General features: G+C 44.3%; 1 protein-coding gene across 7 annotated transcripts in view; it reads left to right on the plus strand.

Annotated features, from left to right (window-relative positions):
• Nucleotides 1–3,828: 3,828 nt before the first annotated feature.
• Saysd1 (SAYSVFN motif domain containing 1) overlaps nt 3,829–15,739 on the plus strand; it is a 68,663-nt gene continuing 56,752 nt past the window's right edge. For 2 of the 7 annotated variants that reach the window (XM_057786361.1, XM_057786362.1), the window contains exons 1-4: nt 3,829–4,068; nt 7,305–7,627; nt 9,157–10,134; nt 12,909–12,980. In XM_057786361.1, coding sequence (XP_057642344.1) covers nt 3,859–4,068; nt 7,305–7,627; nt 9,157–9,211 — 588 coding nt within the window. In that variant the 5' untranslated portion in view covers nt 3,829–3,858 and the 3' untranslated portion in view covers nt 9,212–10,134; nt 12,909–12,980. Of the gene's footprint in view, nt 4,069–7,304; nt 7,628–9,156; nt 10,135–12,908; nt 15,209–15,739 lie in introns of those variants that run through there. The other 5 variants (XM_057786363.1, XM_057786364.1, XM_057786360.1 and 2 more) reach the window with 4 other exon arrangements.

Below are 15,739 nucleotides of genomic sequence, written 5' to 3' on the forward strand. Positions count from 1 at the left end.
CTCCGCGGGAACTTGTGGTCCTGTAAGTCTATTTCCTTATTAAAGCTGTATATATCTATATAATCTGTCTGCATTCATTTGCTTCGCCACAGCTTTCAGTGCTATAAAAATAAGCATACGAAGTATAAATTCTTACATATTTTGGGTACACCAGGAGTTAGCTATTTCAGATGGGATTCAACTGGACAGTTAAGCTTGAAGGCTCAGGTCTATGGGTTGGCTGAGTAACCATGGCCCAGATATATTATTATTTCTGGACCAGTTGACTCGGTGTTGCAAGTTCTCTTCACAACAATATTTAGTACTGAGGCTCACCTACAAACAGAACGCATTTCAAGCCCCTGATGAATACCCTTGCCACCATCCCATTTTGAGAAAGCAACTTTCATGGCTTGGGATTTAAGTTAAAAAAAAATGGAGAGGCAGGGTCTGGCGAGATGACTCAGCAGTTAAGAGTACATACTACCCTTGTAGAAGATACGGGTTCAGTTTTCAGCATCCACATCAGGCTGCTTACAACAGCTTGTAACTCCAGCTCTTGAGGATCTGAGGGATTCTGGCCTCTGTATGCACAAAAACATGTTACATAGATCCACACACATACATACAATTAAAAATAAAAGTAAACCTAAAAAGAATGGAGTAGTCCACACAGACTGCAATGGTGTGGATAGAGGGAGTACATAACTGTAACCCACATTCAAAATAGACCACAGGGCACATGATTATGACTTACACACACATATGCATATATGTGATATAGCATTTTGTATAGAGTATAATAAAATTAGATTCAGCTTTTCTTAGGCCAAGTGGTGGTGGTGCACGCCTTTAATCCCAGCACTCGGGAGGCAGAGGCAGGCGGATCTCTGTGAGTTCGAGGCCAGCCTGGTCTACAAGAGCTAGTTCCAGGACAGGCTCCAAAGCTACAGAGAAACCCTGTCTCAAAAAAAGAAAGAAAGAAATTTCTTAAAATGACACTGGCACAGAAACTCCACTCTGGGGGCTGGACAAATGGCTCAGCAGTTAAGCGTGCTTACAGGAGTTCAGTTCCTAGAATCCACCCACACCAAGCTACTTGTAAAACCCTCTTCTCGTCTCCACAAGCACCTGCACTCGCACAAACAGACGATACAAACACATAATTTAAAATCTTAAAACAAAACAAAACAAACCCCAGCATTTTCCCTATCTTACCATGTCTAATTTACTCATGACTCAGTCTTCACATAACTTTCTGGTGCACAGCTGCTATCTAGTTGATTTCAGCCTCACTGCTTAAATATCACACACAGCCAATTGTTCCCATTACAGGTCTTCGTTTACTACTTCTTCCTAAATCCAGTTTTCACTATCCAATAGCCTTCATCTGGATAAACAGGCACCCCAGACCCATAGCCAAAATTTTCAGTCTTTATTCCATTATCTCTCTATTTCAGTTTCCTTCCAGAAAAGGAGAAGGCCCCCAGTAGCATTCATCCAGGATAGTAATGAGTGGAGATAGAAAATAATATTGGAGCCAATTAATTGGTTTAGACTGAACTCCTAACCAACAGCTCCAACCAAAACAGGTAGCGGACTAAGGCACAGTCCCTCCTTCCTTCTATTATGTCACACTGGTTTTCAGGATTGTAGGGCCCGGGTCTATCCTTGTTCTTGGGGTTCATCTTGAGGGCAGTTTCTGGTCAGCCAGCTAAAACATTCTGTCTGTTCCTGTGCTCCCTCTGCCCCACCTGGTGATTAGCTGTAGGGCATTGTTGACTCCATCTTTGGTGTGGTAATTTCCCACCTGCCTGGGTGGAAATCCTTGTGCAGCAGCCAGGTACATAAGGATTTCCCCAAGGTTAAATAACCGACATTCGGCTGATCCCTTTTCGAAAGACCCAGGTCTCTTGTGTGTTCTTTCAATCTCCAGGCCCTTGCCCGACTCATGTACGGTACAGTGGCGCGCGAACTGTACCGAGGGGGTAACACAGAACCGGGTGTTACACAGGATTCTGTGGGGTCAAGCACACTATCTGCAGTCTCAGAACCGTGAACTTGATGTTTCTTCTGAGTGAAGCACCCCTGACCAGACAGCCACATGCCTCGGTCACTTGTCTCATTTAGTCTCTGCTTGAATAGCAACCTCTTTCAGAGGTCCTCCCTGATCACTGGTCACAGCTGCACCGTCTCCATTTCTTTCAGAGGTCCTCCCTGGTCACAGCTGCACCGGCTCCATTTCTTTCAGAGGTCCTCCCTGGTCACAGCTGCACCGGCTCCATTTCTTTCAGAGGTCCTCCCTGGTCACAGCTGCACCGGCTCCATTTCTTTCAGAGGTCCTCCCTGATCCCTGGTCATAGCTGCACAGTCATCTCCATTTCTTGCTTGGCTTCACAGCATTTACCAGCATTTGACATTAATTATGAAGTGGCTTATTTGTTGCTCACCGTCCTGGTTAGCATGTAGAAAACAAAGGTCTTTGTTTCGTTTCTGACCCCGACTCCTGGCTCCAATCCTCAGTGCTCTTGGTACAGTACTTAACACACAGCCCAGACAAACATTTGGTAAATGAATGGGACTCCATTTTCTGGCTCTTTGACTCAAACTCAGCAGTATCCAAAAATATCTGAGACTCAATTCTGCAAGTGGTGCTTAGGTTATAGCTTTAAGAATCTGTAAAACAGATCTGAAATTGTATTTTTTTGTGTAAATACTAATTGGGAGAAGAAGCAAGCACACCCAGAGTTCTAGAAATGATCTTTTCTGGGTAATAGTTACACAAGTGCACAGCTGGGGCTACCGTTTAAAATCTACATATTTTATTTTTTATTAATTTTTGACAAGTTCACACACGCATACAATATATTTTGGTCATATTCATGCCCACTCTTCTCCCTAACTCCTCCCACATTAATCCCTTCCCACCTTGTCTCCTTTTCAGTTTGTATAAAATAGCCCATAGATTCCCACTCGTGTGCTACCCACTGGGGTATGGTTGACCCACCAGAGCCCACATAAACTGACTCTTCCTCCCTTAGAAGGTATCATCCATCAGTAGCTCCTCAGTCGGGTGGGGGCTTGCGAGCCTGCCCAGGAATGTTGGCTAGCTTGAGCTTGTGCAGGTAACCACAGCTGCTGGGAGTTCTTGAGTGCCGTGGTCCCGTGATGGCCAGGAGACACTGTTTCAGTCCGGTCCCCTCCTACCTCTGGTCCTTACACTCTTTTGAGCCCCTCTTCTAGATTTGTTTATTTTAAATTGAACCGCAGTAAGTTCGTTTGTTTTACATTTCTGACTTGTCATTTCAGCGCACCTCTAGTGTAGCAAGCAAACACGCGCGCGCGCACACACACACACACACATAGATAGATAAATTAATAAATGGAGGTGTGCACAAACTTCAGCGAGGTTGGCATACCCCATAACAGGAAGAAGGTAGGAAGCGTCCTGCCTTCATGACACGGGGAACTTCCCAAACACCACCACAGGCCTCCTCCCTTGTCCTGGGATGGCTTTCTCACTGTGGTGCGGATCACTGACTCCCGCAGGCATACTCCACGGAACTGCGGCCAGACGGTGAGGACCAGTTTGCTGAGGTGAGGGGCAAACACGTCAGAACTCAGTTCTGCGGCCCGACCAAAATCCAGGAACACACAACGGTTCTCATAGTTTAGCCCGAGGAGGTGGACACGCCGTCCACGAGCGTAAGAAGAGAGAACTGCTCCAGGGTACATGCAATCAACAGGACGTCACAATGCCTGGGAAAATTCCGGCCAGATGCGACCGGAACGCGCAGACGCAACAGTGAGCCACCCGCGCAGGCGCAAGGCGGCCCAGGAAGGGCCGAGCACGCGCCAGAGAGCGGGCGGGAGGACGCTATGGAACAGAGGTTAGCAGAGTTCCGGGAGGCCCGCAAACGGGCCGGGCTGGTGAGCCAGCCCTCCACGGCCAGCCAGGGCGAGCAGACCTCAGCAGCGAAGGCGGAGCCAGCGGCAGCGACCCCAAAGACAGCCACGGGCTGGCTGCGACGCTTCCTGAAGCGGAAAGCAAGCCCTGCCATTACGCGGGCCCGGCCCAACCAGGCTCAGGTGAGGAGAGAGGCTAGCACTTTGGAGCCCCGCCTCCGCGCTGGGCCACGCCCACGGCTTCTGCCGCTCAAAGCCCTTTGCAGCCTGTGTGCTCTCTCCTCGCCTGCACAGTGGCTGAACGCCATTATTTCCCCAATGTGTGTTAGCGCGTCCCAGACACGGTCCTGTGCAGCAGCTAATTGCAAAGAGAAAGCGAAGGTCTGGGGACCTCGAAGAAAGAAGCATCTCTGCATTTAGGTTGTTCACAGTCAGTTAATTACAAGTGCCACGTGGCTTTGAGAAACAGCTGCAGTCCACTGCTAGTGGAGGATAAAGGTCTAAGTGGTTGTTGATCAAAAGTGGCACACCGTGGGTAGAGGTAGCCAGTGTCTCAGGTAGCTTGTGTTTTAGAAAGGGGATTTGGAGGTGGGAAAGGATTGAGCCTGTGGCCATACCACTCTGAATGCAACTGATTTCTGAAGCTAAGCAGGGTCAGGCCTGGGGAAAAGGGTCTGACTACAAAACATTCCGAAGTGTGGTCACTGTAACTGCCTGTGGTGGTGTACATGAACTTGCTTGTCACTCTTGGACTAGAGAAGGGTATTCCAGTTTAATCGTGAGTGATCATGGTGGAAAAAGTTGGATTAATATCCAATTGAGTCTGTGTCTTCACGTAGTTCTCATCCTGGCAGGGAGCCTTGTCTGGGTGGAAATATGAAACACTCCAAGGAGAAAATGTGTGTTCTAATTTTGTTTCTGTTACTGTGATAAATACCATAACCAAAAGCCACTTGGGGAGGAAAGGATTTATTTTAACTTAGAGGGTATAGACTTGTCTACAGGTAGATCGCATTTCTCAATTGAGAGTCCTTCTTCTCAGAAGACTCTAGTTTGGGTCAACTTGACAAGAAATGAACCAGCACACTATGCTTTTTCAGCAATCACAAGGCCTTAGTTTCTTGTCCAAATATGTGCAAAGTGGTGGTGGCGCACGCCTTTAATCCCAGCACTCAGGAGGCAGAGGCAGGCGGATCTCTGTGAGTTCGAGACCAGCCTGGTCTACAAGAGCTAGTTCCAGGACAGGCTCCAAAGCTACAGAGAAACCCTGTCTTGAAAAACAAACAAACAAACAAACAAACAAACAAACACAAAGACAATGTCTAACCCACATAGAGCATTCTTGACTCATTTCTGAAGGAAAATGAAATCATTGAGTTGAGCCTAGAGAAGCTCAACTCAAGAGAAAACTTCTTTTATTAAAAATGTGGAAATTGATGAGAGGGAATGCTGGGGTGGGACTGGGACCGGCAGTGGCACTAATCACTCTCCCTTTCTTAAGGGACTTGACTTGAGGTTCGTTTCACTGACTATATATAACCTTTCTGTGTTTGCCATGGTATAAAAATTCTTATTACAATTTTCTAAATTGCAATATCCATGCCCTTTATCTTCCTTTGCCCAAGTTTTCCTGGAGGAAAGTAGTCCCCCCAAATGATGAGGTTGTGTCACTTTGTGATTAAAAGCTTGCAAATGTTCAATCCTCTGGGAACTTGCCATCTATGGCCCTATCTAGAAAAGCTCCTAGTATAGAATTCAGCCCTGGAGGTTCATTCTCCATCCTGGTCTGCAACTCCTGACCTCCTAGCTTTGGTTCAAAGGGCTCTATTGCTCAGATGTTCTTTCTGGAGCTAAGGAGACAGCTCATGCAAGTGTGAGGACCTGAGTGCAATCCCCTGCACCCATATAAAGGCTGCACTTGGTGAATTGTAGTCTTAGCACTGAGGATGCAGAGACAGGAGAGTCCCTGGAGTCCTCTGGCCGGCCAGTCTGTCCTAATTGATGACATCCAGGTTCAGTGAGAGATCCTGTGCCAAAAATAAATGTGGACAGCAATGGAAGTGACATCCAATGTCAACTTCTAGTGCGCTTCCCCAACCCAAATCTCACTTTCTATACCTTTGTTTGTCTCTGCCTTTGTCCTCCTCTGGAAAGGGCCCTCAGCTAGATAGCAGCTTGCTACTGGAGTCATGGAAATGTGTTCTCTGAGCCATGCCAATTAGTAATGTATGAGCACAAACGCTTTGCACATAGCTGTTGTGGAAAAGGCAGACGGGATGAGCACTAGACACAGTTCTCAGCTGTGAATTTTCAGGTGTTCTCCTGTGTTTGTCCCCTTTGGCATTTTGTTTGCCATTAAACTCTTCCTGTTCCCCCTCTAGATCACCCAATTAAATAAAAAGGACAGAAAATTTTTAGGCCCTTGCTTTTCAAGATGCAAGTTATGACCCATTCATGGATGATAAAATCAACATAGGATCTTGTTCCCTTTAAAGTTGCTGAATAATTTGGCATGCAAGAGAGCTTTTCCAGGCAGATAGTACTGATTTTGGTTTCCATACACCTGTGTACTGGGCTATAGTATAAAACCTATTTTTTTGCTATGTATCCAAAAGAAACTTGCAAAAACTTAGAAACTAGCAGACAAAGCTCCTAAAGTGACCTACATACCAGGGGCTTCCCCTAGCACCTGGCCTGGGTCTTCCCACAAGAATTTTGGATTTTAACATGCAGGCCATTGATTTTATTGCAGATGTGTGGGTAGAGGTAGTTTGGAGAACTCATTGAACATTTGTGCACAGGCTGGCTTGGGGAGTGAGAAGAGAGAGGAGGCAAGAAATCTAGTTAGAAGATGCTTCTCAGGCTTTAGGATGAGCAATGAAGTCATGGATAGGATAGTATGGTGTAGGGTGGTAATGACTTTGGTGGATGTCATGGCTTTTTTTTTTTTATGTGAAAGGGGTTTTTGTTTCTTGGTTTGGGTATGGTCTCCATCTTAGAACTGAGTTACTCTGGACATTTCAACCTCATCAAATCAGCACAGTGTGTTGACTGTGACTGGGGGACAAGTACCGCAGCTGCGGCATTATCAATTATTGGTCAGGTTCTGTTGGGGGCACAAAGTAGGTTTTGTTAGCAGCCAGCTAATCTGAAGAATTGGCTCCCATGAATGGATCCCATCTCAATACTGGCAGGTTTTTGTTGGGGTCACATCTCATTGAGTGCCCATCAGTGTTGATTGGTTTGGAACAGGGCGTCTAAGCCCTCTGGCAATGATTGCTTTAGAGAGGAATGCAAGAAAATAGAAATCAGTGAGCTAGCAACTGTCCTAGAGCAGTTAAGTTTCGCCTTTTCCAATTAATTGTATCCTCTTGGCTCTGTTACCCTCCCATTCTTACTTCCTTACTTCTGTGTCCTAGGAAGAAGCTCAGCAGCCTCCCCAGAGTGCAGCGGTCCCTCTGCCTTCATCTCGACACCAGTCTCTCCTGACTAACATCACCTTCTTGAAGGTTCTTCTCTGGTTGGTCCTGCTGGGTCTGTTTGTAGAACTGGAATTTGGCCTGGCTTATTTTGTCCTGTCTATGTTTTACTGGATGTATGTAGGGACTCGGGGTCCTGAGGAGAAGAAAGAGGGGGAGAAGAGCGCCTACTCTGTGTTCAACCCCGGGTGTGAAGCCATCCAGGGCACCCTGACTGCAGAGCAGCTGGAGCGCGAGTTACAGCTCAGGCCCCTGCAGGGGAGGTAGGATCTGCCTCAGCTGGTCTTTGTAGCCTTGAGCATGGACTCTGGAGAACATTCTCCACTTTTCCCCTCATCTGCTGCAGTTTCATTTTTGGACTCCTCTTTGATTTAGGTGAAATTTTCTAAAAGATATTCACTGTGGGACTGGTGCTTTTATAAAAGCCATATAAGAAGGAAGTTGGTTTGTCTCATTACTGGAGAGTGGTCATAGTGGCATGTTACAGATGCATTGCATGATCCTCTGGTTTACCCAGTGATTTGATGGATGAGCAGGCACATTGGGGCTCTGTATTACACCCAAGTACCCTTTTTAAGTATTTTAATATTTGCTTATAGCCATGTTTCAGGTCATCCATGTGGACTGGTCTCAATTTTTTTGTTTTTAAATGTGTGAGTGTTTTGCTTGAATGTGCCTGGTACCCTTAGAGGTCAAAAGAGGACATCAGATCCTCTGAAGCTTGAATTATGGATGGCTGTGAGCCACTATGTGAGTACTAGGAACTGATCTAAGTCCTCTGCAAGAACATGACATGCTTTTAACCACAGAGCCATCTCTCTAGCCCTTCAAAAAAATTTACAGAATTATTTTCCCGAAAGGTTTAAGTTGCAAGTTTTAGAAAGTTTTGTGTCTTGCTTCTCTTTTTGGTCATCAGTATCATTGAACTTTAAGATGTCTTCAGGGTACTTTCCATAGCAGGTCCCCTATGCTGCCCATCACAGCTTTCGTCATGTTGCTGCCTTGTCTGTACTTGGGGAAGAGGAGACAGCCTCAGCAAGACAAAGTCAATATTAGAAACAACAACAACAAAAATTATTTGTATAAATGTTTGTCCATGTGTGTATATTTGTACCACATGTGTGCCTGGTACCTGCGGAGGCCAAGAAGATGGTGTCCAATCCCCTGGAATTGGAGTTATACATGATTTTGAGCTGCCTTGTGCATTCTAGGAACTGGGTCATCTGCAAGAGCAGCTAGTGATCTTACCTTCTGAGCCATTTTCCAGCCCCAATATTGGAGATTTGATAAGAGGTTATTAATGCTAAGTTCATCAGGTGAAGTTCTCGATTGTGTGTGCAAAGGGGAAGGGCCAGGAAATAGGACTCTGCACTGACTTACTAATTGGGTCATGTCTCATTTTCTTTCATCTATTTTTGAAAGGGTCTCCTGTGGAACTCACACTTTTGTGGTTTTGGTTTATAAAGTGAGCACTCTGCCTCACATGCTAATGTAGACTCAGCAGGTCTCTGTCTGTGGGCTCTGGTTGGCAGCTGTGTAGGCAGCAGCAGTTAGGCCTGGTTTGGGTGTGACTTCCTCTTCCAGCACAATGGTGGAGTTTAGGCTCATTGAACTCTGGCCACACACACCTTTTCTGTGAGTCACACTGGTGAATAAAGACTCCAGTTTTGTTCACACTTAAGGTTTTAAGAAATTAACTGGTTCCTTCAGTAATTTTTCACTTTCAGAGTTAAGCTCTAACTTTATAAGTTATTATGAAGGTAACTTCATTTGTGTGTTCTGGTGCCTATAGAAGCCAAAGGAGGATATTGGGTCCCCCAGTTTTAGAATTACACAGGCTGTTGTGAGCCACCCAGTGAGGATGCTGAGGAGAGAACTTGGATCCTCTGGAAGAGCAGCAAGCTCTCCTAACTACTGAGCCATCTCTCCAGCTCCTGAAGGTAACTTTAATACCTGTGAAATATTAAATAATAGATGTCTTTTGTTAATTCTTTTGTTCTTCCTTATATGTTCTACTTATGAAGCAAATTTAGTTTTATCTAAACTTACCTCTTGTTTATTGAGTACCAGAATCCTCCTAGCCATGACCCTATTGTACGTTCTTGCTTACCTTTCCTTAAAAGTTGTCTGTACTATTGGCTTTGCCTTCTAGGAAACGTGAGGTGCAAGCTGGTTACATATCTGCAGGGAGGAGAAGCAAGGATAGTTCATGTTTGCTGTTTTTGACAGACCATCAAGCTTTATTTTGATGCAGTCTCAATTTTCTGGATTTAGACCCGTTCACCACAGAATGGCCACTCGAGTCTTTACCAGTAGCCCTGAATGAGATTGCCATTAAAGGTAGCTCTGTCATCAGTAGTTGCATGTGGGAGTGCTGTTTCTGTCACCTTTGGGGACTTACAGGCACTTTTTTTTTACTCTTTCTCAGAGTATCTGACCTGGTCTGCTCATTGGCAGGACCACATTTATCCCCTAGTAAAGAGGGTTGATTTGTAGTAACCCCCAAAGAAAGAAGAGTCCAGTTTCAAGCTTCTTTAGAAATTTGTCTCCTGGGGGAAGCTTAGCTCCTCTGGCTGCCACCAAGGTCCATTCCTTCTTACTTTAATCTTAGGGCACCTGTGAGCCCCTGGACTCTGACCTGCAGACTGGTGGGCCATCAGATTCTCTCTTTTCCCTCTCTCAGGCTATCATGGGAATGGTACTCCAGGAACAGCATTCGTCACAGCGCTGGCCCGTTCTGAGGGTTCAGGCTAGGGAGCTTCTATCAAGGGTAAGTTTATGCTGCCAGGACTATGTATCGAGCATGGCAGTCTGTCCCTGTTGCCTTTGGTTGGTTTGCACGGTCAGATTAGGCAGCTGGGTCTGCTACAGAAAGGAAGTTACACAGTTATGAGAACCAGCCATCCTCATCTGGGCAGAAGCAAACAGAATGGGAACATTGTTAGGTTCCTGACACTTCAGCAAATATTTGGAGGTTCGCTGGTTTTGGCATACAGAGAGCCCCCTGGAAACCGTGGATGGAAAAGAACCGAAGAATGAATACGGGGTAGGGGAGTGGGAGGGTGGGGGCGGGGGGTGGGGTGGGGTGGTGGTGGAGGGTGGGGGGGTGGTAGAAGCCCGAGGATCATGTTGCCACCAGGGGCAGTAGAGAGCTGCTGCAGCCTCGCCTGCATCCCTTCACCTCACACTTGATCATTTACATTAAGAGGAAAACCCTCTGGAATGCTTCTTAGAACCACTTTTGCTGTTTTTGTTTTTTTTTTTCCTTCAGGCATTTTTTTTTTCAAGATTCATAGAGTAAAGACCTCTTCACAGGTCCTGGAAAGGCTCTGATAGCTCTCAGCAGTGATTTATTATACACATATTTTAAGATAAAACAGCAGCCCCTCTCTAGGGTTAGCAGACAGCCTTGTAAATTCCCTGTCCACTTTTGAGCTTCAAAGGAACTGGGGCACAATGGCTAGGAACTTACTTAGTTAACAGAAAACTTGGCCACCAAACTAAAGAGGGTAAGATTTTGAACTCAATGCTTTGGTTTCTGTTGCACTTTTATTTTGAGACATTGAGCGTTTGGGCCAAAGATTTAGACTTTGTTCTCAAAAAACTGAGTACACAGAGAACCATGTCATAGGGGGCAGGTATGTTGGGAGAGCTGGCTCAGAGACAGAAATCAATCTCTCTCTCTCTCTCTCTCTCTTTTTCTCTCTCTCTCTCTCTCTCTGTGTGTGTGTGTGTTTGTGTGTGTGATATGTGTTTCTGTGGGCTTCAGATGTACATGTGGGTACCAGTGCACATGAATACCTATGCTTGTGGTGAAAGGCTGATATGGGATGTCGGCCTCAGTTACTCCACCATATTTCTTGAAACAAAGTCTCTCACTGAACCTTAATTCAGCTCCTTAATTCAGCTAACTATCTGACTGGCCAGCTCTGGGATTCACTTGACTATACTGCCTCAGCTCCGTGGTTGCAGACATAAGCTGCCTTCTATGTGGCCCTGGGGTCTGAACTCAGGTCCTCATGCTTGTGCAGCTAGCACTTTACCACTGGGCCATCTTCCCTGCCCCAAATCATTTTTAATTGTGAATTTTATATATCACCCACCTCCCAAATCCACAAGAAATACATCACAATACTCCTTAGCAGATACTCTGAGCCTTGAATGGAAATGATCTTCGTATAAAACTTTTTCTTATGCATATGTATCTATGATAATGTTAAACTCATAATATAGGTACTGCTATTAGGGATAGTCGATAATCCAGCAGACCAGTTATAACAATATACTGTAATGAATGTTATTTAAAACTTGTGAAGTTTTCAATTTAGTATGTTTTATTCTTTGTCAACCACACAAGTAACAGAAACCACAGCAAACAAAAGAGACACCACTGTACTATATAGGGTGCTGTTTGTTTTTGCAATGGTCTCAGATAGCCCATGCTAGCTTCAAGTTTATTGCATAGCTAAGGCTTGTCTTAAGCTTCCAGTCTTCCTTCTCCACCTCCCAAGTGCTGAGATTACAGGTGTGAGCTACCACTCCAACATTAGATGTTCTGAAAAGTGGTCTGTTGGGCCCACAGCTTCATTAGTAGGTGGCTTGCCTAGTGTATCACCTACTTTCTTGCTGCTATGATGAAATACCATGACCAAAAATAACTCAGAGAAGAGTTTATTTTGGCTTATGGTTCCAAAGGGAGAGTCCACGATGGCAGGAGAGGCATGGTAGTGGATACCCAGAGCAAGAGGCAGAAAGGTCCCATGGAACACCCCCCCCCGACAGGAAGCAGGGGGCATACAGTAGAAATTGGGTGAAGCTACAAACTCTCAAAGTCCATCCCTAGTGACATGTCCTCTAGGAAGACTCCCATTCTAAAAGTTCCATAGCCTCCCCAAACAATTTCGCCAACTAGAGACTAAAGTTTAAATACTTAAGCCTGTGGGGGCCGTTCTCACTCAAACACCAGACCCAGCAATGTTCCAGGGATGAACTTTGTTTCTAGGACATTAAATTAGACACTAGTGGTGCATGCCTATAATCCCCAGCACTGGGGAGGTGGAGGCAGGAGGTTCGGAAGTTTAAGGACATTCTCAACTATATAGCGAGTTCGAGAGAAGCCTAGGATACATGAGGCACTGTCTAAGAGAGAGAGAGGGAAGGAGACAGAGTATGTCTAAGGGCCAGGAGAGGTGGCCCAGTCGGGAAGGAATTCTGGAGGCAGGGACACTATACTAAACTAAGGGGGACCAGATACTACCAGAAAAGCGTGTGGGAGCAAAGAGGTGACACTTCTGTGTAAGGAAATGTCTTGGGAGAAGGGTGATAACCACTGAGAGATTGATATACCCAAGAAAATGACTGGGTTCTGGAGATTGTATGTTAAGAAAAACAAAGTGAAGGACTTGTTGCTAGGCAGTTTCAGTAACGCTTGATGCCTTCTGCTTATTTCCTTACTTCCCTTCTCTCTTCCCTCCTACTCCCTTCCTCTCTCTATTTCTCTCCCTACTCCCCTCTCCTCATTTTCTTCCTGTTCTTCTTTTCTAGGCATGCTCTATCTTAACATTACCCAGGCTGGCCTTGAAGTGATTATCCAACGTCCACACAGCTAGCACTCAGGTGTGTGTCCCTACATCCAACTTGCTGTCTTTGCTTTTAAGCTAATAACATTTCTTAGTAATCATTCATTATCAGTATATTTTCATAGTTTCCTGTCATAGTTTTTGGAACGTGAGGCATCAGCTGGAGTTCTCTATGCTTGGTGGAGACAGCGGTCACTGTTTGTATACATGAGAGAGGTGGTAAGCACCTGGGAGAGTATCCTGCCCTGTTTTGTGTGCATGTCCAGCTTAGCACTAAGATTCCTGCAGAGTGTAGAGCAGTGTGTGAGTGATCCTAGCTGGTTCTGCGGATGTTCCAGTTCATTGTCTGAGGAAACACTGTTGTATTGCTGTGAAGGAAGACCATGACTAAGACAGCTCTTATAAAAGATAGCACTTATTGGGGGCTTGCTTAGAGTTTCAGAAACTTAGTCCATTACATTATGGCTGAAAGCATGGCAGCAAGTGGGCATGGTGCTGGAGAAGTGGCTGAGAGCTACATTTTGATCCATAAGAAGAGACATATTTACGCCAAGGCCAGCACCTTAATCCATCTTTTTCTTTCAAATAGTGCTAGTCCCTAGTGACTAAGCATCCAAATATATGAACCTGTGTGGACCATTCTTATTCAAACCACCACAGCACCTAATTGTGGCAATTTTCTGTAATAAAATTTAAAATTGATAGCAAAAATAATTTAGTAAATATGCAGACTTGTTGAGGTGAAACAGTTCATTACTAAATGATTTGGGCCAAGGAAGAAATCAAGGAAAAAATAAACAGCATCCTGAAACTAAATGAAAATGAAAGCAACAAAATCTTTGAGGTACATGAAAATTGTTCCATAGCTTTAACAACATACATTTAAAATCAGACAAAACGTAAATTAATGGAAAACTAGGTATCTCCATGCAGAAGGATGAAACTTGACAAGTGTTTATCACCCTGGACAAAAAATAACTGCAAATGAGAAAATCAATAAGATTGACAAACCCTATCCAAACTAATCAAAAGGCGGAGAGAGAACATCCAAATTAACAAAATCATAAGAGAAAAGGGAAAAATGACAACAGACACTGAGGAAATTCAGGGAATCATTAGGTCTTACTACAAAACCTGTATTCCACAAAATTGGAAGATATAAAAGAAATGGACAATTTTTTAGATAGATACCATATACCAAAATTAAATCAAGACCAGGTGAGCAATTTAAATAGACCTATAAGCCACGAGAAGAAAAAAGTGGGAAGTACACTTGAACTCATTGGCACAGGGGACCACTTCCTAAATATAACCCCAGTAGCACAGACACTGAGAGAAACAATTAATAGATGGGATGGGACCTCCTGAAACTGAAAAGCTTCTGTAAAGCAAAGGACATGGTCAACAAGACAAAATGACAGCCTACAGAATGGGAAAATATCTTCACTAACCCCACATCAGACAGAGGTCTGATCTCTAAAATATACAAAGAACTCAAGAAATTGACACCAGAAGATCATATAATCCAATAAAAGAATGGAGTACAGACCTAAACAGAGAACTCTCAACAGAGGAATCTAAAATGGCTGAAAGACACTTAAGGAAATATTTAAGATCTTTAGACATCAGAAATGCAAATCAAAACAACTCTGAGAGTCCATCTTACACCTGAAAGAATGGCCAACATCAAAAACACTGATGACAACTTATGCTGGAGAGGTTGTAGGTAAAGGGAACACTTCTGCATTGCTGGTGGGAATGCAAGCTGGTTCAACCCCTTTGGATATCAGTGTGGCAATTTCTCAGAAAATTAGGAAACAGCCTTCCTCAAGACCCAGTAATACCACTTTTGGGTATATATCCAAAGGATGCTCAATCATGCCACAAGGACATGTGCTCAACCATGTTTATAGCAACTTTGTCATAGCCAGAACCTGGAAACAACCTAAATGCCCCTCGACTGAAGACTAGATAAGGAAAATATGGTATATTTACACAATGGAGTACTACACAACAGAAAAATTAATGACATCTTAAATTTTGCAGGAAAATGGATGGAGCTAGAAAACATTTTTTTGAGTGAACCCAGACACAGAAAGACAATTATCAGATGTACTCTCTCATAGGTGGTTTTTAAACATAAGGCAAAGAAAACCAGCCTACAAACCACAATCCCAGAGAACTTAGACAACCATGTGGACACTAAGAGAGACTTACATAGATAAAATCTACATGGCAAGTAAAAAGTAGAAAAAGACAAGATCTCCTGAGTAAATTGGGACATGGGGACTGTGGGGGCGGGTTGAAGGGGAGGGGAGAGGCAGGGAGGGGAGCAGAAAAAATGTAGATAGAGCTCAATAAATATCAATTAAAAAACAGAAAACAAACAACCCCCCCCCAAAGAAAATATCATATTGAGTGAGGTAATCCAGACACAAAAAGACACATATCACATGTTTTCTCTTACTAGAGGCTCCTAGCTCCAAATTTTGAGATTGAGTATTTAGCTTGTAACTATAGAAATCAATAAAGTGAAATGGGACCACTGCCAAGATAGGGATGTTGGGAAGCAAAAGAGAGGGGATTAGTAGGAACAAGTGATCTGATCAGGGAATTGGGTAAAAGTCCTCTTTAGGAAGAGGGGGAGGTAAATAGAGAAGATGATAGAAGGGTAAAAGTGAATAGTAAAATACTAGGGATCTGGTAGGGGAAATGGGAAAATGGAGATAAATAGGGAAATGGATAAAATAACTAAGGATATCTGAAAAGCCACAGTGGATTATGCTAACAATTTAC

Source organism: Chionomys nivalis, chromosome 12 (genome assembly GCF_950005125.1).
Source record: "Chionomys nivalis chromosome 12, mChiNiv1.1, whole genome shotgun sequence".
Taxonomy (NCBI): domain Eukaryota; kingdom Metazoa; phylum Chordata; class Mammalia; order Rodentia; family Cricetidae; genus Chionomys; species Chionomys nivalis.